This window comes from Ambystoma mexicanum, chromosome 3p (genome assembly GCF_040938575.1).
Source record: "Ambystoma mexicanum isolate Mex_15411 chromosome 3p, UKY_AmexF1_1, whole genome shotgun sequence".
Taxonomy (NCBI): domain Eukaryota; kingdom Metazoa; phylum Chordata; class Amphibia; order Caudata; family Ambystomatidae; genus Ambystoma; species Ambystoma mexicanum.
Window position 1 is genome coordinate 340,537,328 of NC_090925.1, and position 23,376 is coordinate 340,560,703.

Sequence of the window (23,376 nt, forward strand, 5' to 3'; positions counted from 1 at the left end):
AAATTTGAAGACAAAAAAGGTTTTTTTCTTTTTTCTTCGCACTGAACTCTGCACGGAAAATAGCATGCCCAGTAGTTCAGTGCGAACAAAAAAAGTATTTTATTTTTTTGCTTTTTCTTTTTTGCTGCGGTTTGCTGCAGCCCGCCGCCCACAGTGGACGGACCTGGAAATAAATACAGCCTGAGCCTGAAGGTGCGCGTTTCTGCTTTGGCAATTGGCTCATGCTTCCCAGGCTGTATTTATTTCCGGGTTTCCAAAGTTCTGGCTGCATGTAGGTTGTTGTGCCGTCTGCGCGGCACATACTGTGTTGTTTCACGCCATGACCAGGCTGGCAACCCGAAGCTGCATCTGGAAAATCACAGGGACTGTAACTAACCAGGTGCTTTTCGATGCATAGACACATTGCCGTAATTCTCGAGGTCAAGCATAATGCAAACAGCCCTATTTTGGACAGCTGGAAGCTCGCCTTCTTGGAGATGTTTAGGAACATAGCAGAGCAGTATAAAACACAAGATAAAGGGACCGCCTGTAACTAGAACGTTCGATGCTGCCTACTTAACATCTGACATGGTGTACAGACAGACAGTGGGAGGATTTCACCAATCTCTGTACCTATGGTTGCAATGGCAGAAGCGTATCAAAAAGTAACCCTCCATGGCTAACCTACTATACTGACTTGGGTGCGGTCACCAATGGAAGCAGAAAGAGAACTACTTAGCTGGCACCCTGATCTCTGTTCATGATAAAAATGCATCCAGGGCATTGCCGCCTCAATAATCCCCATCGCCCAGTCAAGGAGACTTCAGTATGTATGCCACTGTGTCAAATGCTAATTATGTTGCGGATGACCTCTACCCCTAAGACATACTCATTTCCTATGCACATCCATAATGTCAGCTTCAGAACCATTACCTCTGAGTCAATAACTGCAGCTGTGAAATGAAACATTGATATGAGTTTATAGTTTATGGGCCCTCAGGATGGATCTAAATTGTGTTTCTTTAATGATGGTAGGACTAGGCTTTCTTTCACAAGTTGTTGATAACTAAGCATTATTGCTCACAGCTAAACAGGCTATTATGAGCCCAGAAGCCATGCAGGTCCATGGCAGTAAAGCTATTAGCAACTGGCCGCAGTGCCAGGTGCTAAGCTGAAGTGCCAGTTTGGGGGCAAAGTTAACATGCTGCCAATATTTCTGGATTGGTGGCACTGCAAAAGGAGATGGAGACCTGTGCTGCCCTGCGGCGCCGAGAGATTTATTTCCACCACACTTCACAGAGCTGAGGTAAGCAGAGTGTGTCTGTGTGTGGCACCCTGACCTGGTGTTTTTTTTGGTTGTTATATGTGCAACTGAGCCAGACTGCCGAGCCTTTTTTCCCACAATAGAATCGTAACTTAGTCAGTTGGGAATCTTTCCATTCATGGTTGTCAGCAGCCCTGTTTCTTGGCCCGGGCGCACAACAGACTAGATGGCAACTCAATGTCACTTGGCACCTTGATTAGGAAAGTGGAGTTCATTGTGTGTCACCATGCAGACAGTAGTCCATGGCAAATCAATGCAGTGATGTGTGCAGCAATGATTTGTGTGCTGCACAAGTCACCACCCTGACCCTGTTGGTTAATGGTGTCTATGTGGTGCTCCCTTATGTAACAGTACAAATACCTGTTTTTGTCTGATGTGCCTAATGTCCATATAGGAACATACTGGACTGTTTTGTGTATGTGACTCTGACGAGCATGCCATACTGTCCCCACACTTAAACAAGAAGCAAAAGAGCCCTTGTACGGTGTACCCCATTTGAGTGGCTGATGTTGCAGCCATTTTATACTTGCATCCAAAAACGTAAGCTGTCCAAATGAGCATGTATGGTTCAAGGTACAAACATTTTAATGTTAGGGTGAGTATTGTGAACCGTGATGTGAGCACCAATACATCCATCAGTTATGCATTTAGAGATTCTCTGATCACTGTTATAGTCCTGAAAGACACTGTGATTTAATGCAAAGTATACAGGAATCCTCAATGGTGCTATTTGTCCCCTTTCCCATTTTCAGAGAGGCATTTTGAAAGAGCACAATAAGAGTGTACCAAACTGTCCATCTTGGAGTTATAACCTTCTATCAGAAAATTATTAATATGGTTAGTCTAGTATTGCCCCTTGCGAAATACAAGTGAGGTGGTACGAACACAACACCTGCAACACAGGGCCAGGTCAATGGGCCCTCAGACCCCTATAGGCTGTTCACGCCGCAGTGTGCCAGTACAGACAGTTTAAAACTGCATTCGGGCAAGGCCTTCCCTAAGAGCATGTGACAGAAAAACCATTTACTTGGGCAGCAACAGCTGTGTTTTCACATTAGAATTCTTCTGTAAAGTACTTGAATTACAATGTAATGAGACCAGCTTCATTTATATAGCATTATTTATTCATATTGAGGAGGGGTTTTGTCGCACGGCAGAGGTGTAGTTTGGGAGTGACGTGTGCCAGTCAGTGGGGTGGGGGCGCATTCTGAGGTTTCGCCTTGGCACTAATTTTGCTAGAAACTACCCTGGCTGTCAGGCGAGGTGTCTCTTGAATGTGCATATGAAATGTGGCTCCTGTGTAAACAACTGGGGTATTTTCTATAATTTTTGCAGCTAGGCTGTAGCAGTTCTGTTTTGTTTTTTTTCAAAATTACTTTTATTGATTGTTTTCAAAGCGTATGTAACTGCACCTCTCTTGAACAGTGCTCAAACATTAATCTCGGGAAAAGTATCAGTTTGGGTAACATTTACAATTTAACTTGATTTTAACTCCCACCTCCCTCCCTTATTCCCCCCTTGCCCCGCAATGGAGACGAGACTGGCCGTGAGTTTTGGTCCTTGGGTCACGGGCAAGTTGTTCAATGAGTGTACTTAGGGCTCGGGCTATTCATTCATTCCTTTGTAGGCTTCAAGGAAAGGAGCCCATTCCCTTTCCCTGCTAGGGGATATATTGTGCATGGCCCCCGTAATGTTTTCCATTGCGTAGAGTTCTCTGGCTTTTCTGGCCCATGTTTTCTCTGTCGGAAGGTCCTTCTCTTTCCAGCCTATGGTGATACAGACCCTGGCGGCCAGTAGGAGGAAGTGAGTCATATGCAGGACTTTACCCAGCGCCCTTCTTGTTCCTCAAGTCTGAATAACACCAGCCTTGAGTCCCTGTCCCTGGTAATCCCTTCTATGTTCCTTATCCAGGCCAGAACTTCGCTCCAATACGTTTGGGATTTGGGACAAGCCCACCACATATGCCAGTAATCGGCAGGGCTTCCACACTCCCTCCAGCACAAGGGGCTAGCATGACTGAACATCTTTGAGAGTCTGAGGGGGTCGTACTGCCACCAGTGCCTTCAGACCATGCAGTTTATATTGCGCTGAGATAGATATTTGTTGCACCATTTCACACATCTTTGACCACAGTTGGTCTGATAGTGGGGGACCTAGATCTTTTTCCCATCTCTTTTTTAGATTCTCCAGGTTGTTTTCCCGTTCCACTATCAGGGATCCGAATAGACGGGAGGTGAGGCCTTTACTCGAGTGGGTGTCGCTAAGTATCCGTTCAAAATTGGTGAGGTCTCTTTGAAGCTCATCTTTCCACTCACTTGATTTTGTGAGCGCACCTTTCAGTTGCAGGTATTTGAACACATCACAGGATCTCATGTGCAGTCCTGCCTCCAGGTCCTGGATTGACATGCATCCATCTCGCTTTAGGATTTGCCCCACTCTTTCTAAGCCCGCTTCATACCATTCCTGATACCTGAACCGGTACTGTTCATGAATTCTGTCTTTGATGGGTGGCGCCCAGATACAGCTCAATGGGGAGGGCCAGGTTGTAAGACTTTCAATCTCTTTTTTTTTCCACCATAGTTTCAAAAGGGGTCCCATCACAAAGTGCTGCAATACACTATTAGGGAAAGAGTTCTTAGGGGCCCATAGCAACTCACCCAGAGACACCGGTATAAGTGGGTAGTTCTCGATGGCCAGCCACTGCTTAGCAGATCTGTTTTTAATATTAAGGACCTGTACTTGAGAGACCTTATGGGGTAGAAAGTATCATACCTGTTACTCTTTTCTAACAGATTTGCAATTCTTAGTATTTGACGCATGGTGAAACTGTGACCAAAAAAAAAAGACCATGGAACCTGAAAAAAAAAGTGGACCACATTTGTCAATGACAGTTTGGGCCTTTTTTGCATCTATCTTAGATGCGTAATAGAGTACAGATGCTAGCGGTCAATGGTCGAAGTGTACCCAAAGAAGCCCCCACTGCCCACAAACATCATTGTCACGCCCCCTCTTATGTGCAGTTATGTGTTTGTATTTGTATTTATTGATTTATAAAGCGCCTTACAACAAAGGCGCTTTACAGTGGAACAACTTAATACATAAAAACATAAACAATATAACGGTGGAAGCAAAATTACAATATGAATCATTCAACAAAACAGTGAAAAGAGCAATTAACTCAAGGGGAAAGGAGGAACAGGGGAGTGGGACTGGGTAGGGGGGAGGGGTGGTGATGAGTTGGAGGAGGGAAAGGGAAGGGAGAGAGAGGGGAGGTGGGAGAGGGGAGAGAAATAGTCAAGGGGAAAGAATAAGGAGGGAGGGGATGCAGAGCGGGGAGGGAGTTTCAAGGAGGAGAATGGAGGAGGAGAGATTTAAGGGAAGTGCGGAATGAGGAGAAGGTCGAGGTGGAGCGGTTTGCAAGAGGAAGGGAGTTCCAGTGCAGAGGCGCTAGGAGTTGGAAGGAGCGGAAACGGGAGGAGGCACAGGGGGATGGAGGTACAGTGAGAAGGAAATGTTCAGTGGATCGAAGGGAACGGGAGGGGGAGTAGAAAGAGAGAAGGGAGGAGAGATAAGGAGAGATTTGTGTGCCACCCCAAGATTTCCTGTGGCCTCACCAGGCCACCCCTATAAAAATATTCTCGGGGCGCCACTGGCTGACTGGGGGGTGTCACAGGTGAGGAGGGTTGGGGGTGGTGTCCAGTCCGGAGGGGGCTGGGGGGTGTCCACTCTGGAGGGGGCTGCCTGGGCGGTGTCACAGGTGAGGGGGGCTTGGGGGTGGTGTCAAGTCTGGAGGGGCTGCCTGGGGGGGGTGTCACGTGTGAGGGGGTCTGGGGGTGGTGTCCAGTCTGGAGGAGGCTCAGGGGTGGTGTCCAGTCTGGAGGGGGCTGCTTAGGAGGGTGTCAGGAGTGAGGGGTGCTGGGGGGGGGGTGTCCAGTCTGGAGGGGGCTGCCTGAGGGGGTGTCACATCATGTGAGGGGGACTGGGGTTGGTGTCCACTCTGGAGGGGGCTAGTGGGTGGTGTCACAGGTGAGGGGCATGTGGGGTGTTGTCCAGTCTGGAGGGGACTGGTGGGTGGTGTCCAGTCTGGAGGGGCTGCCTGGGCGGGGTGTCACATGTAAGGGGGGCTGTGGGTGGTGTCCAGTCTGGAGGGGGCTGGTGGGTGGTGTCCAGTCTGGAGGGGGCTGCTTAGGGGGGTGTCAGGAGTGAGGGGTGCTGGGGGGGGGTGGTGTCCAGTCTAGAGGGGGCTGGGGGAGGTGTCCAGTCTGGAGAGGGATGCCTGGCGGTGTGTCACATGTGAGGGGGACTGGGGTGGTGTCCAGTCTGGAGGGGGCTGCTTGGGGGGTGTCAGGAGTGAGGGGTGCTGGGGGGTGGTGTCCAGTCTGGAGGGGGCTGGGGGTGGTGTCCAGTCTGGAGGGGGCTGCCTGGGGGGTGTCACATGTGAGGGGGCTAGTGGGTGGTGTCACAGGTGAGGGGCATGTGGGGTGTTGTCCAGTCTGGAGGTGACTGGAGGGTTGTGTCCAGTCTGGAGGGGGCTGCCTGGGGGGGTGTCACATGTGAGGGGGCTAGTGGGTGGTGTCACAGGTGAGGGGCATGTGGGGTGTTGTCCAGTCTGGAGGCGACTGGTGGGTGGTGTCAAGTCTGGAGGGGGCTGCCTGCGGGGAGTTTCTGGGGGAGAGGTGCTGAGGGGGGTGTGTCCAGTTTGGAGGGGCTTGGGGGTGGTTTCCAGCCTGGAGGAGGCTGAACTGGAGAACGTCTAGCCCTTTAATACGGGTCAGAAATACATTTGAGAGGAATGGGGATGCAGAGGTTACTCAAACATCAATAAACAAAACAAAAGATAACTGTTTTAATATCAATTATCTAAAACAGGGCGTACAACGAACGTCATCAAACGTATCATAGTAAGGTCTCTCAACGAACTTCATAAAAAGCACACCTTTATACTAAAATCTCATCATATGTGACGTACAACCTGCGTATTACTAACGTCATCTTACGTGGCAAATTACAAAAACCTACTGAAGAGAGTGATAGGATCTAAGGGAACATCTAAGTATACAATCCATACTAGTCTAATAGGCTTGAGAAAGGTGATAGGTTTCCTAACATCAGGTGGGGCAACTAAGCCCTTCCCTTAAAACAGGTCACTATGAATGTCACTAAATATACGACTTCCTATTGGCTGCATAATTATAGGACCCCCAATCATGTGATCCTCTATCATTGGTTGGCTTCTAACCTCTGTCAGCATCCTTCAACCCACGCTAGCCGCACGCAGGCCAGACTGCCAGGTGCTGGTGAGTTAGTCTTAAACATCCGCTTCCCACCAATTAGAACATCATCCATCATCCCCTCAGTGGTCAGTTGTCAATTAGAGCCTTTGAACTTGTCCTTGGGAGTGTTCTATTGCTCTGGAAGATACAGGGGAGTAGATGCGCGCTCTACCCTCATGCGTAGGTGTGACCATCATGCTCGTCCAACTCCTTCTCCCCACGTGACTGGAGACAACGAAATTGAGCTTTCAGTGTATTAAAAAGACTATTTTTCAATGAGCCTCTGACGTCTTCTTTGTTCTCTCCAAGTTTCTGAACAGGAGGTTCATTCCTTCACAAGATTGTAACTAGTTTCTGTTCTTCACAGCTGAATATGACCTTGGCTTCTTGGCTCGTTCAACCTCGTCTTTCTAAAATTCACCTGTAATTCATTTGTTTTCTAACAGCGCCATACGTGGAAAAGATGGCCTTTCTCTTTTAGCTCAGCTCTGCTTATAGTTCATAATGGGACCATCTATTCTTTACTGATTCCTATGTATCCATACATTGGCGCTTGCTGCAATCTATTCACTTTAAAGATAGCCTCATGAAAACTGTGTCCGCTTGCGTTTCTTTGCGTTTGTACACGTGTGTACTGGCGTAATATCTTAATTGTTTCATTAGCATAAGCCTCTGTATCTTGAGCCCAAGATGTTTCTTATCTTTGATACTTTATTGATGCCTTATAGAATATCCACACCCTCTCATCCCTATATCTCTTCTATGTACGTCAGCTCGACTCTCGCATGATGTCACCAATCTGCTCCATCAGTCAGGTGTCCTGCTTCTTCTGGGATTTTGTTTAAACAGCCATCATACTGTCTTGAAAGCAGGTATGGTTTTCTCAACGGGAACCTTGCCTCCAGGATTTCTTTTGGCATCTGTTGTTTCAATTGTTCTGCATAGGTCACATACTCTTGTTTCATACATATAGGCATTCTGGGTAAAGTGGTTGAGGTGGGGGTACTTAGCTCCTTCTCTACAGGGCTGCCTGGGGGGGTGTCAAATGTGAGGGGGGCTGGGGATGGTGTCCAGTCTGGAGGGGGCTGGGGGTGGTGTCCAGTCTGGAGGGGGCTGCCTGGGTGGTGTCAAGAGGTGAGGGGGACTGGGGGGTGGTGTCCAGTCAGGAGGGGGTGGGGGGGTTTAGGGGGCTGTCCAGTCTGGAAGGGGCTGCCTGGGGGGTTGTCACAGGTGAGGGGGTTTGGGGGGGGTGTCCAGTCTGGAGGGGGCTGCCTGGGGGGTGTCACATGTGAGGGGGTGGTGTGGGGTGATGTCCAGTCTGGAGGGGGCTGTCTGGGGAGGGTCACCTGTGTGCAGGGTTGAGGGTGGTGTCCAGTCTGGAGGGGCCTGCCTGAGGGGTGTCATGGGTGAGAGGGCTGGGGGGTGGTGTCCAGTCTGGAGGGGGCTGCCTGGGGGGTTGTGACAGGTGAAGGGGTTGAGGGTTGGTGTCCCGTCTGGAGGGTGCTGCCTGCGGGGTGTCATAGGTGAGGGGGGGTCGGGGGGTCCAGTCTGGAGGGGGCTGACTGGAGGGTGTCACAGGTGAGGGTGTCTGGGGAGCGGTGTCCAGTGTGTAGGGGGATGCCTGGGAGGAATGTCACAGGTGAGGGCGGCTGGGGGGTGGTGTCCAGTCTGGAGGGGGCTGGGGCTGGTTTCCAGTGTGTAGAGGGCTGCCTGGGGGGTGTCACAGGTGAGGGGGCCTGGGGGATGGTGTCCAGGCTGGAGGGTGCAGCCTTGGCTTGCAAGGAACAGTGCGTTTTTGCTGGGGTGCAGGCTAGGCTTGAGAGGGAGGGCCTGTGTTTTTGCTGGGGTGCAGCCTGCGCTTGCGATGGAGGGCCCACGTTTTCGCTGGGGTGCAGCCTGGGCTTGAGAAGTGAGGTGCACGATTTCACTGGGGTGCAGTCTGGCTTTGCGAGGAAGGGTCTGCATTTTCGCAGGGGCGCAGCCTGGGCTTGTGAGGGAGTGCCTGCATTTTCGCAGGGGTGCAGTCTGGCTTTGCAAGAGAGGGACCACGTTTTCACTCGGGTGCAGCGTAGGCTTGCAAGATGAGGCACGTGATTTCGCTGGGGTGCCTCAGGGGCGTGCAGGGGAGGGTGCGCCTTCTCACAAGGACACTGAATGGTGTTTCAGGGGTGAACGCGGAGACTTGCGCCTGGTTTGGCCTTTAGCTTGCTTTTTGGAGTGCATGGGGGCGTGTTGTGAGCTTTACTCGCGCAGCTTATTTTTACAACAGCTAGTAATGCGCCTTTGAATCATGAATCCACATTTTTTTTCTTCGCGCAGGGTCCTTCTCAGGCGCAGCCCTTGCACCATTACTGCCCCTGATTCCATGAATTGGGCCCAAAGTATCTTCTCTATTGCAGAGAGATATGTTTTGGTATGGTGCATCAGCAGAGTTCTTCTGTCATTAGATAAGGCTATGTTGTTGCCTATTTGTTTTTTGTTATCCAGTGAAAATGTAGGTAACAGAAATATAGTCTGTGAAAAAGTTGTGGTGAAAATACCTCTGAAGTGAAAATATTGCCAAGCAAAATATAGTCAATAAATGCAGCTGAAAAGTAGCCAAAAATGTAGTGCCTCTAGGATCATTGTTAGGGTTAAGAGGGGTTTAGTAGACTAGGCCTGGTTTAGGGTAAGGATAGGGGCTAGAGTAAAGAGGTTGGGGTTTGGTTAGTCGTTAGGGTAGAGTAATGGTCTGAGTAAGTGGTAAAGAAAGGGATAGGGAGGGTAGAGAGGGCTGTTGTTGGTGTAGGATACGGGTTAGGGTAAACCTAGGTTTTAGGGTGAAGTAAGCATTAGGATAAGTGGTAGAGGTGCAGTTTGGGTAAAGCTAGTATTAGAGCAAGGGATTGGATTAAGGCGAGGGCCATGTACTTTGTGTCGAGCTGGTGCTGGGGTTGGAGACAGGGTCACTGTTCATTTTCTCTTTATTTTGGATTGAGTCGCATACTTATGTGCGCTGAAGGTTTAGTGTTTTAAAGAGTTCAGGGTAGAATAAGGGTTGTAATTCGAGTTAGGGGAAGATGTAGGAATGGGGTGAAGGTGATTGGGGAGGTTTTGTACAGGTTTGGGTCATATTTGGGCACAGCCTTGTACTTTTGTGTATTTAAAAATAGCTTGTTGCTGGCCTTTTTACTGGCAACATGTTCACACTTTGGATTGCTTGCATTGAATGACTAGATTTTTAAAAGTAACATTTTGCTGACTACATTTTCACAGGGCCACATGTTCCTGGTGACATTTACCCATAGATCCTGTTTGGGGTAGTTGAGAGTAAAGCATGGCTGTTGCAGTGCCACATTGCACACATTCCTTCTAGGCCCCAAGTCCTAGCTTCAGCCCTGGAGCATTCTGCTCTGCCTGGAAGTGTATAGGGGCTGGAAAGGTTGCAGTATCGGGCTACGCTCTTTTCTCAGCACTTATTCGTGGGCTAGATTGCTAGGCAGAGCATTGCGGGTACTGAATCTGCATGGGCATGGCCTCCAAACTCCAAAGGCTGCCAGGATGCGATCACTAATCCCTTGAAACTTGTCAACATATTGAATACCTTTCATTAAGAAACGCCCCTTTGCATCAGAGGATGTGCTTCCTCCATGATGGATTAGGCCACCTTCACAATTTTGATCACACTTAAAGAACTGGACTACGTTGTTACAGGGTCGTCATTTAGGGGTCGCAACTGCGACCCCTGAAGTCTCCCTTGCTACCCCTGTTGCCTCCCTTTCTACCCCTAAGAATTTATTTTTATTAAAACTTTTTTTAATTCTTTTTTTTTATTGCTGCTCCTGGGCTGTGGCCAGCAGCATGCAGCTCTTTGTTTCTGGAGCGGCTGGTTTCTGGTAGCTATAGCCGGTAAGATAGCTGATAGTGGGCAGAGCGCTCGCTGCTGCAATGTGTGTGTGATCTGCAGGTTGCAGGTTCGACTCCCTGCAAGGTCAACTCAGCCTTTCTTCCTGCAGAGGTTGATAAATGAGTACCAGCACAGGTTGGGTAATATTGCATGTATATATATATATATTTGTTCTATATGAACCGGTTAAGCGTAAGTACTATATAATAACACATTACTATCGTTTGGCCTTGGACGTCTGCTTGCATTCATAGTAATTTGGTAATATGGGCCTATACGCACTGATATTAACGATACATGGTGATCCATTCTTGTACGCAATGTATATCAGTTTACAGTGATACCGTAACCATATTTTTCATAGTGTACTTAGAAACAATGCTATGTGATGCCACTTCCTGTTTTGTCAAGGGGTGAAAGGTTGTGTTCCATCGCTTCCTGTGATGTCACTTCGGGCTGGGGTCAGATGACATCACTTCCTGTAATGTCATCAGAGGTCAAGGGTCGTGTGGTGTCACTTCTGCTGCCCTTGGCATTTTGGTGAAATGACGTCCCTGCTTTGTTACCATCTCGTGTGTCCAAACACTTAAGAGTTCCCTTCAGCAGAGGGTGCCACTGACCAGTGTTGGTCTGGCAGAGCAGGTCCTGAGGCAGCTCGTACTTCATGCAGACAGACTGCCTTTCATCACCGACAGGCAGTCACTCAATTCACCAGGCTGAACCTTACTCAGTACCTATCCTTGCCTAAGGGCTGATGTGCGCTCTATAAATGTGAATAAATAAATAAATAAATATCCGAGAGGGTAGTCTGGTGGCGCAACATGTCCAGCTTAATTCACATAGGCCTAACCTAGATGACCAGACTGGCAGAGTGAAGGTTACTTCCTTGAAGTTTGCTCCATCTCTGCGGCATGATAAATTAATATCTTTAAGGCTCACTGCGGAGAAGCCGGGTGGGGGCTTAACCCCTGCCTCTCCTAACTAGGGATTCAGATGTTCCAAACGAATGGGAGCCCCACCGGATCTCACCTCTCGCCTATCCAATAGAACCCCTAATCACATTACACTCACCCACCTTATCTGGAAGGGGATATCATATCTTTCATTTGCCATAAAAACTACATTGGCACTTATTACACCTCACTGGGAGACTCACACCTCTCATACCCCATCATTGCACCCTGCCTGGGTGGCCTCTCATATATCACATGGCCCAGGTACCTTCTACGGGGTCTCTTATCACCATTACCCACCTCCTAATTTCATAAAACCCTCATGTCTTATGACCTGCATGGGCCTAAGTCCTCTTCTAGCGCTTCCTAATTCTACTTTTACACCCTCACTTTGAGTGGAAAGCCCAAGACTGCTTACCAATGTCGGTCACTCATATATTTTACCATCACTCTTCCCCGGGACTTCTCACATCGCTGTTGAATTTTACCTGATTCTTTACACCTGCGTGGAACCCCTTATCACCATAAAACATCTCTTGGCGTATCATATCATCGTGGGACCAACCGCATAGAATCCCTGTCCACTTTGTTCCTGGTTTTGACGTGTGACATCCTTGGAGGTCGCCATGTGGTGCCACTGTTGCCTAGATGTTGCCCCATGCAGCTGTCACGGAAGGAGCAGCTGAGAGTCCGTGGACCTCCCCAGCTTTGGCAGGAGAGAGCAGCTGACGCACCGATTCCTCCGAGTCAATGGTTGGGGCTAGTCCCCTACACTCAGGGGTTGTAAACCTCAATGGTTCCTCAGAAAATACTTGCCCTCCTCCCTTATCACACCCCTGCCCTCGTCCTCATCACATGTGAAAGAGCTCGGAGAACAAGGTTCGCCCTAATAACCAGTAATGCGGTGCAGGTTATCAGGGTCCATAGTCTGCTCTGCAGAGACCCAGGCACTGATAAAGGGCCTATAGGAGCAGAAACATGGAGGACTCGGCAGGCCTCACTGACAGTGCGTGTAAGTGCAACAGTGCGCCACCAGGGCCTCGCCACAATCACAGGGTTTCCCTCACTCTCACTGTGTGAAGGTCCAGTGCGTGTGAGGATGTCTCTGTACTTGAGCTGCTGTGTGCTGTAATTACAGGCGGGACCGCACATCAGAGGTAAGGAAGTGTTGTCTGTTACTAACACCTCAGTGCACCCCCCACACACTAAAACACCTGGGTCCCTAAAACACCTGTGTCCCCCAAAGTAGGACTAATCAAAAGTTAGTACAATTCCAAATACATGGAATCGAAACTTGACAACATGTCTATCATGAAACCCCCCTACGTGCCCCAAGACGTTAGTTACAGGCAGCATTTCCTGACCAGTGTCTCCCCTGCACCTAGCTAAGAGTTACACTTCAATATCTGGCTTGACATTCCCACCAACCCCATGACCCACTCACTAGTCGACTGCCTTGATGCACTTAACCTTCGCCTTCACATGAACAGCCCAACTCACTCTAAAGGACACACCCTTGATGCCATCTTTAGCTCCCACAACCTGATACATCTAACCCCCCCTGTACCTCTCATCGGGTCTAATCGCTTCATTGTCCCTTTTACCATTCGCTCACCTGCCCCCATGCCCATACCTGAACCAGCTGCCCGCATCGGCCGCAAATGCTGGAAGAAACTACATATCCTCCCTGATTTAGCCGAAGCTCTGCTTCAAAGACGTCCCTCAACCATCCCACGTAATGAACCCTTAACCATCGACTCCTTTGACTCCTGGCTCAATATCTCACTAATCCCGCTCACCCCCACTTGCCAATCATCCGCTTGCTGTGGTCATTATCCCAGATGGTTTACACCAGAACTGAAGGTTGCAAAACAACTGTATAAATCCCTTGAACGCAAATGGCAGAAAAATAAAACCAACCATGCCTCGCCTGGCATCATCACCACCACAAAGCCGAAATCCGAAAAGCAAAAAAAGCCCACTACAATTCCCAAATTCTCAACTGTGAAAACCGCAGCAAGGAACTCCACAAAATCATTCCTGAATTCGTCAAACCGACGTGTACCTCCACCCAATCCACCCCATCTCAATCACTCAGCGACTCGCTATCTTTCCACTTCTACACCACTGCTCTCGACAGAACAACTTCTCTTAACAACAAACTCGCCCTCCTGTCCCCGCCACATAATCCATCTGCCCTAGCAGTCACCCCCCGCCTGCCATAACAACAACAACCCCACCCACCTTTGACTCGTTCACAGCAATCTCGAGAGACACATTTCTCAACCTTCTCTCTGCTCGGAAACCATCTGGTTCCCCCCTTGGCCCCTGCCCCGCCTCAATCCCCAAAGAAATATTCTCATCCACCTGCACAGGAGAGTATGCAAGAACCATCCTAAATGACTCCTTCACCTCCGGAATCTTCCCCGACGCCTTCAAAACTGCTCATGTCAAGCCTCTTCTAAAAGAAAATTCCCTCGTCCCCCTCGACCGCAAAAACTACCGCCCCATCTCAAAAACCAGGTTCCTTGCTAAACTCATCGATCGAACCGCATACTCCCAACTAAATGCCTTTATCGAATCCAACAACCTCCTCGACCCTGTACAATCAGGCTTCAGACCACGACACAGAACCGAAACCACTCTGACCTCAATCTGGGACGATCTTAAGATCACCGTGGACTATGTGGGATGCGCTGCACTAATCCTCCTACACCTCTCTGCCGCCTTTGACAGTATTAACCATTCAATCCTCCTTGACTGCCTCCACTCCCTAGGAATCAGCAGAAATGCTCTCAAATGGATAGCCTCCTTCCGCAACAACAGGAAACAAATAACCCTCCTCTCCACCTTTGCTTCCGTCGCCCGACCAGTCAATACCAGAGTACCACAAGGAGCATGCCTATCAGCCCTCCTGTTCAACCTCTATATGCCCACCCTTCCTGGAATAATCCACCCGCACAATATCCTGTGCTATAACTATGCTGATGACACCCAAATAATCCTAAAACTCTCGACTCAGACTCCAACTCTCAGCCCGACCTCACAGCCTGCCTCCTTGATATTGATCGTTGGATGACTACAAACCACCTCCTCCTAAACCCCACTAAAACTGAAATCATGGTGTGCGACAAAACCAAGCTTCTCCCCCACCCTTTACCTTGGCCCACATCCATGGGCAATCCACCCACCACCTCACGGATGTCGCAGATGTCGCGGACGTCACAGACATCATGGATGTTGCGGATGTCGCAGATGTCACGGATGTCACGGATGGTGCGGATATCACGGACGGTGTGAATATCACGGATGGTGCGGATGCTACGGATGGTGCAGATGCTACGGATGGTGAGGATGCTACAAATGGTGCGGATACAGCAGATAGTACGGATGAAGCGGATGCTACGGATGGTGTGGATGCTACAGATGGTGCGGATGCTACAGTTAGTGTGGATGCTGCAGATACTATGGATGGTGCAGATACTACAGATGGTGCGGATAGTGTGGATGCTACAGATGGTGCAGATGGTGCGGATGCTACAGATGGTGTGGATGCTACAGATGGCGTGGATGCTACGGATGGTGCAGATGCTGTGGATGGTGTGGATGCTATGGATCATGCGGATGCTACGGATGCTATGGATGCTGTGGATACTACGAATGGTGAGGCTAGTACGGATGCTACAAGATGGTGTGGATGGTGCAGATGGTGCAGATGCTACGGATGGTGCGGATGCCACGGATGGCGCGGATGCCACTGATGGCGTGGATGCCGCGGATGCTACGGATGGTGCAGATGCTACGGATGGTGTGGATGCTATGGATGGTGTGGATGCTACAGATGCTACGGATGTTGCGGAAACTACGGATGGTGCAGCTAGTACGGATGCTACAAGATGGTGTGGATGGTGCGGATGGTGCAGATGCTACGGATGGCATGGATGCTATGGATGGCGCAGATGCTACTGATGGCGCAGATGCCACAGATGGCGTGGATGCCACTGATGGCGCGGATGCCACGGATGGCGCGGATGCTACGAATGGTGCGGATGCAACGGGTGGTGCGGATGGTACGGATGGTGTTGATGTTACAGATGCTGGAGATGGTGCAGATGCTACGGATGGTGGGTGCAGACGCTACGGATAATGCCAACATCACGGATGGTATGGATAGTGTGGACGTTGCCTGTGGTGCAGATGTTGCGGATGGTGCAGATGTTGTGGATTTTATGGTTGGTGCGGATGTTACAGATGGTACGGATGGTACGGATGGTGCTGTTGTTCCGGATGGTGCGGATGTTGCAGCGGATGGTGCGTATGTTACGGTTGGTATGGACGTTACGGTTGGTGCGGATGTTACGGATGGTGCAAATGGTGCGAATGTTACGGATGGTGTGATGTCGCAAATGGTGAAGATGTTGCGGAAGGTGCGGATGGTGTGGCTATTACGGATGGCACATATGTTACGGATGTACATATTCTATGGTTGGTGCGTATGTTACAATTGGTGAGGATGTTACGGATGGTGTGGATGTTACCGATGGTGCAGATGTTGCGGATGGTGCGGATGTTGCGGATGGTGCAAATGTTACAGATGGTGCGGATGTTACCAATGGTGCAGATGTTGCGGATGGTGCGGATGTCATGGATGGTGCGGATGTTACGGATGGTGCGGATGTTACCGATGGTGCAGATGTTGCGGATGGTGTGGATGTTGCGGATGGTGCAGATGTTGCGGATGGTGCAAATGTTACAGATAGTGCATACGGTGCGGATGTCATGGATGGTGCGGATGTTAGGGATGGTGCGGATGTTACGGATGGTGCGGATGTTACCGATGGTGCAGATGTTGCGGATGGTGCGGATGGTGCCGATGGTGCAGATGTTACGGAAGGTGTGAATGTCACAGATAGTGCAGACGGTGTGGATGTTACAGATGGTGCAGATGTTACGGATGGTGCGGTTTGTGCAGATGGTGCGGATGACACGGATGTCACGGATGTTATGAATGTTGTGGATAGGGACAACACCTGTTCACCAAAACGTTACCAAATATCTGTATCTCCTATATAGGCTATATACCTGTATCCCCATATTTTTCTGTATCCCATATATACCCCTATGCATCCTGTTGTTTTATATATGTATGTCGCTATGTACGTCCCCACTGTCCTGCTCACGTGCCTGTTCTCAGGCGCTTTACTGATAACCACCTATCACACTACTACGCTTACTCTCCTCTATACACCATCATTCAACTAGAACACAGCTATACCCCTGATAATTCAGCCTAGCTGTTGACATACAAACATGATCCCACAAACACCTCATCACCCTAATAAAACACAGCTAGCTGAGCACATTCCGGCTAGCTTAGGCGTTCCTCAGGCCTAACGCAGCCAGAACCCAGTCTGGGTGTCCACCCTCCAGATTGAACACATCCAACTGATTTCCTCAGCACCACACCTACCGCTAGGAAGCAGCTATCGTCCAACAACCACACCAGCTGCACACATATCCGGTGCACCCACGCACCTTACGACACTCTCTCTCTCTACTGACTTGAACTACGGTTCCCGAGGGCGTTCAATCTACCAGCGCTTTGAGGTCATATCAATGATATATAATGCGCTATATAAATGCCAAGTAACATAACATAACATATATCTAGTGCTGCAGAACTTTAAAGTAAAATGAATGTTTTGATCACAGAATTGCATACCTCCAATGGCGTGCTCACATACACGTGCATCTGCGCAGGCAGCGTGTGTGTATGAATTAATGCCGAGGTCCCTTGCAAATGGTGGGCCTCCGAAGCACCCTGCACGCAGGGCCTGTTCCGGCAAGTCACCCGCCAGCCTCTCTGATTTGCAACGGCTGTCATACACCTGATTCACAAAGCCTAAAAGTGCTGGATGTCTGCAGCCGCCTGGAGCATCCATGCCGTGCTCGGGTGCAAATGCGATTCACCAAGATTTGCTGATGGGCATCGCAGAGCTAGGAGGTGAAAGGGACCCCCTGTGTTTGGTAGGTTGCATGTTTGGGATATCAGTAGTCTGGTAAGGTGTGCGATCTTACTCCCTGAAGGTGCATGGGCCTGTGTCTAAGGAGTGGTATGGTGCGTATCTAAGAAGGGGATTAGATACACACATATACACACCATACCACACTGCTGGTAACAAAGGCACATGTCCTACTACATTAGGGGTAGCACAGGCGCGCACCATGCCACTCCTTAGATACAGAGCCATGGCCGCTTTGCCCATAACAAAATCAAAACTAGCCCCACTGTAAAGGAGAAGACAAAATAGCACTTTGCCTGCGGCAGTCTAAACACGTGCACTGGCCCAGCCTCGTTGCTGCCCGTAGGGGCACCCTGACTGCATGCACTGGCGTTGACCCGTGTGGTGGAGTACATAAGATGTGTTGGTGTGGTATGTGTCTGTGTCATAACCAGTTTTGTAGGGTGTGTGTCTGTGGTACTTCGCAGGTGGAACAGTGGTTGTCTGCGAGGCATTCAGAGGGTGTGTAGGGAGAATGACTTGGGTTACTCAGGTGTGTGTTTGGTCGGGCGGTTGTGCGTAATGCTTTCAGGATGTTAGTCTGTTTCACCCACCATATGATAGGCTGCTGCTAGCTGCTTCATTCACAGTGTGTGGGGTACTTCAGGTCTCGTTCAACAACAGCGGGAGTAGTGTGTGTCTGATTGGTTCACGTACATGATAGGGCGGGTCTTGTGTGTGCTGCCTCTAGTTTTCAGTCTGCATGCCTGTTTTAACCACTGTGTGGTAGGCTGCATGCCCGTTTTACCCATAATGCAGTTGCATGAGTTGTGTGTGGTAGGCGGCCAGTTTGTTGTATGTATTGAGGGTGCAAGTCTTGTTTAATTCACAACGTGGACATGTGTCTGCTCATTGCTTGTTGGCAGTGATGGAAATCGACAAATGTTACTATGCAATCTTTCTCACCAAACCTCGTGAGGGGTAGGGTGGGATTGTCAGGGTGATATGGGCGGGGCTGAGGGGCAGACTCATTTGTGTGGGGGCATCTAACTTTTTTGCACATTCTAATGAGACTGCTCTAGTGCAGCGTCAATGTTACAAGCAGTTAACTCTGTCCTTTAAGTCTGAAAGCACTCACTTAATGGCTGCTGTGATATGATTGGTCTCCTGTCCCCTCTCCACCCTCCCAATCACTCCCCTCGCATGTAAGTACTAACCCACATCAGGATTTTATGTGTCTGCATGCAGGTGGGAACAGTGAAAGGCATGACATCAGTAATGGCAGGGCCTTGTTAACGGGGAAGCCCAGGCACAGTGTAATGCCTGCGCCCTGTTCTCTCCGGCCACAGATCTGTAGGTCAGCGCGAGGCAACATAGCCCAACATTTCGGAGAGGGGGTGAAGCACCGTTTATCCCAATGGTGTGAGCAGTGGATTTTGCCACACCCCTTACATCTCCAAAAGTGTGTTCATACAGTGCACTTCGATAAATTACAGTCAGATTGGGTGTTAGGGAGAATTCTCACACAAGTGCTAAATTCCCTCTGCCTTAGAGCCCTCCCGATCTTTTGCTATATTTTGGGGCTTTGAACTTTCATTTTCAATATGTTTTACTTTTGTGCTCTTTGGATATGGAGTTTTAAAACAACTCCATAGGCATCATCTTTTTCTGTGTGTCACACAGCACCTTCAGTGCAGTGGCACAGGGTTGTCTTTCAGACTTCCCAAGATTTAAATACCTTCTCTGGGACTGGCTACTGTCTCCCAGAGCATGTAAAGCTAAATTGACTTTACTAGTCTCTTTAAATTTACAGACCCAGCACACACTATCTTCCTATAGAGTGCTGGAGGGGTTGCTTAGCTTCCCCTGAGTCAAAACACTCATGTAACAGTCAAATGTTATCCTTTCCTACATGAAATGGCTGGTGGCAGCGGTTTAGATCAAACTACCATGATTTTACCCGACAACGGTAGCTAAAAATCGGGTCAGCCATGCTTTTCAATATGGCGCCCAAGACCTATCTGTAAAAACAGACTCTGGTCATCTTTTTTTGCCATTTCTTTTAGGAAAGGTCCTTCTTGTGTTTGTGTCTGCACACCAACCCAGGTTTGGTCACTTTGTTTGTTGGCCTTTGGCGGGCTTCATTGCTGAAGCCCTCATCTGGCGCCTGAGTGTCTAAGATGGACAGGATGTGAGGGAGGTGCCCGAAACTTCCTGTGCTTAGTCTCCTAGGAGACCTGAATGTACTCTAGTGTGATTGGCCGGCTGGCTGTCCGTCAAGGACAGCCACCATGCTGTGTGAGTGACAGCCAGGCTGGAATGAATGGGGGAAAACTGTTTAAAAGTAGGACTCTGGGACTTGGAAAGCAGAGTCGACCACTGGAACGAAAGAACCGAAGATGACCTCAATGAAGAGGACTGCTGCAACTCCTGGACGACTGGTGAAGACCTGCTGCAGTTCCGAATTGCCTGAAACTTCCTCGACAGAGAAGCCCTTCAAGGTGAACTTCTTCCCTTGAGTTTGGTGGGAACAACGAACTCGTAAGTCGCCTGGACACCGTCCCCTCCTAGTCGAATTTTCTGCAGAGTGCTGTGGAAAACCGGATAGCCAGTGGGAAGGATACCAGTTTGTGGTCTTTAAGGCACTCACACCTTAAACCATTGTTTTGCCAAGCTTGTGGCCTCATCCCTGGGCAGTGCAGGAACCTCCCGACGTCCTCCTTCTTGTCCCCACGACTGAAGCTAAGGAACAGTGAGATCTGCTCGAACTGCCAGGAACAAATGCCTCAGCTACAGCTCTTCTTCACTTTAAAGATACTGTGCAAACGCGGTCCGGAAATCTTTTCGGACAAAGAGAAAGTTTGTGAAACATCCCCGACTTCGAAGGCTTGTCCTTCCCTAAACATTCTTCAAACTTTTCGCCTAGCCAAATTCTTCTAAAATCCATGGCAAAGACTTAACCGTTTACTACCAGAACTGTGCTATACTATACAAAGACTCTGAACCATTGACTTTGGCCCAGGCCTATGAACTGAATTGCTGGTTGTAGCTTACTGAAACCCTTTGCCCTGTCTATGAAAATATTTGGGCTGTCTATTCTTATAACCTTGTCTTTTTTCCCCTTTCTAAAGTATCTGAAGTGCTAATTTGCTCCCACTTCAGGGGAGCTGAACTTGTTCAGTAACTGATTGGTTGTGTATTTGTAGTATATTAGTGTGCGATATTGAGCTGCTCTTGCTAGGGTAATGTTTTCAAACTGACTGTTTAAAAAATGGTTATTCTTTTACCAAGAAACCTCGAGTAAGTGTTTGTTTGAATCACTGTATTTGTTGGTCCTATGTGTAACTTGTTCTACTGTTCACTCAACTCTTGAGATAGGTCTGACTGCTCAGCCATCGCTACCACTTTACTGTGTAGTACAGGCTTGTACCAAAGGTGAATTTGTACTGACACTTGTAGTCTTAATTGCATGGAGTGTTCCCAAAGGGTACTGCATTTGATTCTGCCTAACAGTGGGGCGCTTCCTCAACCTGGGGGTTTGGTGCCTAAGGAACGGCGCTCCAGAAAAACAAATTTTGCCACAGCTGTCTTGTTCCGGCCCAATTCCTCACCTGCTTGTTGACAATGAACCTCGTGCAAAGTGATCTAAAGCCTCCGTTTGCAATCTTCTTTTTGCAGGTGCTGTCCTGGGTCCTCTTCTCCGGCCTGCTCAGCTATGTCAAGGTGATGACAGGGGTGCTCCTGCGTAGCCATAGTCACAGCGCCCTCGTGTGGTGCGGGGCAGTGGTGCAGCTGGGCTCCATGATTGGGGCACTGGTCATGTTCCCTCTGATAAACGTGTACAGCTTCTTCCAATCAGCGGACCTCTGCAGCGTCAGCTGTCCTGTGTGACCCTCGGATGAAAAGGGTGGAGCAAACGTCCTGACCAGTGACACTGGAGCGACGTTGACTGGAAAAGTCATGACTATTTAAGTAAAGGCCACGTTGGGTTTGGCCGGGATTGAGACTGTAGTAAGCCGGATTCACAGAGGGTTTTCCAATGGGATTGCACCATTATAAAAACGCTTCTGTCAATCAGGCCCAGTGTGAGAAGGTGTGAGATGACTAAGTTGAGGCCTCCGGTGCCAGAGAGTGCACAGTCGAAGAGAGGTCTGTGCACTGATCCACACACGGTGTAGAGTGGCATCTCTTCTCCCGTGACCCGTGTTAGCCGCTTGAGGCCGAGACTGGCCAGGAACGAGCATCTCACTGTGGCTTTTTGTGACGTCACTATGTTCAATGAAAAAAATGTACATTTTGTGAAAATTATTCATTTGCTCAATTGATGACATCATAGGAAATTATTTCACATGACTCTTGGCTCTGGTGATATCTAAGAAGAGGCCCTTCTATCACCTGTGATGCAGTAATTCACAAAAATACACGACAGTAGGGCCTATATTTGTGATTCTAGCTCTGGAGATGGCAGGGAATGCCTCACCCAGTGCCGGCCCCAGGTCTACCAGCGCCCAGTGCGACAAGCCCCCGCGCACCCACCCCCCACCCCCAGCTGGGATGCAGGCTCACGGCAAATAAAGGGTGCCACCACTTCACGAACCATAAAGTGTCATGCAAAGTGTCCGTCAATGACTTTCTCTTAGTGAGTGAAGAATTCACGCCGCGCCGGACACGGCCCTAAACACACTATCACTCACTAATAGAAACTCTTTGGGCCTCATTATAAGTTTGCCGGTCTGGAAACAAGCTAACCGGCACCCTTGTTTCCGGATCGGCAAACTCTGAGTCTGCCTGCCGTGGCCGGTGTGCCCGATCGGTCTGACCCTGCCGGGTGCAGCAGCCATGGTCACGGAAGCACCGGCACCGTTAGCAACTCTGTTAACAACGGTGTTAACAACGGTGCCGGCGCTTCCGTGTCCCCACTCCCATAGAGTCCTATGCGACTCTATGGGAATGGGGACTTACAGTTTACCGACGCCTAACTTCCAGGGCCGCCGGAATTGGAATCTCCCGGTGGCACCGGTAAAGTCAGGCGCCGGACTCTTAATGAGGCCCATTGACTGACATGAGCTTTTTATTGTGTGAGCTGGTGGCGCCCTTTATTTGCTGCGCCCCTGTGTGACCACACCACTTCACCCCCCTTTGAGCTGGCTCTGGCTTCATCTTCCATATATGTAGTTTTATACACTGTGATTAATAAATAAAATAAATTGTATATTTTTGTCAAGCCTGGTGTGGCCAGTCAGAGTAATTATATTCCGGTTCACACCCACCCATGCGTATGTACATCTACTGGTACATATCAATACATTTCACCCAATTCATCTTCCTATTGGGTGAAATGAAGCCCAACACCCCTGACTTTAATGGTCCTATGGGAAAATGTCTTGGAAGCATTGTTGACCACCTACATGGAGTTAACACATTTAGATTCCAAAGGTCAGCCTACATTGTACAACACAGGTTTGTCATGATGTCCCCCCACGATACTTAAAACTGTAGGTTAACACTGCCCCCCACCCGCTTACGCTTTCTCCTGTTCTAACCGCCTCTTGAACCTTTCCCACCTCAGGTGTCAGCACTATATAATGGTAACGCCCCACTCCCAGAACTTTCAGCACCCTTTAACTCTTCTGCCATCACCATCTACCTACACATGCAGTCCACCCTTGTTGGGTGTGTTTTCTCAAATTAACTAATCTGTGTTTGCAAGACTCAATATGTATGTAATGTTTAAGTGCCCATACATATTTTCTGGTGATGCATTGAAGTAATTACCACTGGCACCTGGAGAACACCAACATCAGTAAATGTTAAATAGCCACAAAAATGAACACTCTAGTTGGCTTCTGGGGGCTGCCATTTTTCCCCTCCCTCTCATGGTCCCATGGCTTCTGGTGTAAATGATCAAAAATAGTCTTCACTGAGCACCACATGAAACCTTTTACAACCGCAAGAGGCT

General features: G+C 49.2%; 1 protein-coding gene across 1 annotated transcript in view; it reads left to right on the forward strand.

Annotated features, from left to right (window-relative positions):
* SLC52A3 (solute carrier family 52 member 3) overlaps window positions 1-22,403 on the forward strand; it is a 51,368-nt gene extending 28,965 nt beyond the window's left edge. The window contains exon 3 of the mRNA XM_069650943.1: window positions 21,096-22,403. Within this exon, the coding sequence (XP_069507044.1) occupies window positions 21,096-21,308 (213 nt within the window). The 3' untranslated portion in view covers window positions 21,309-22,403. The remainder of the gene's footprint in view (window positions 1-21,095) is intronic.
* Window positions 22,404-23,376: the final 973 nt, after the last annotated feature.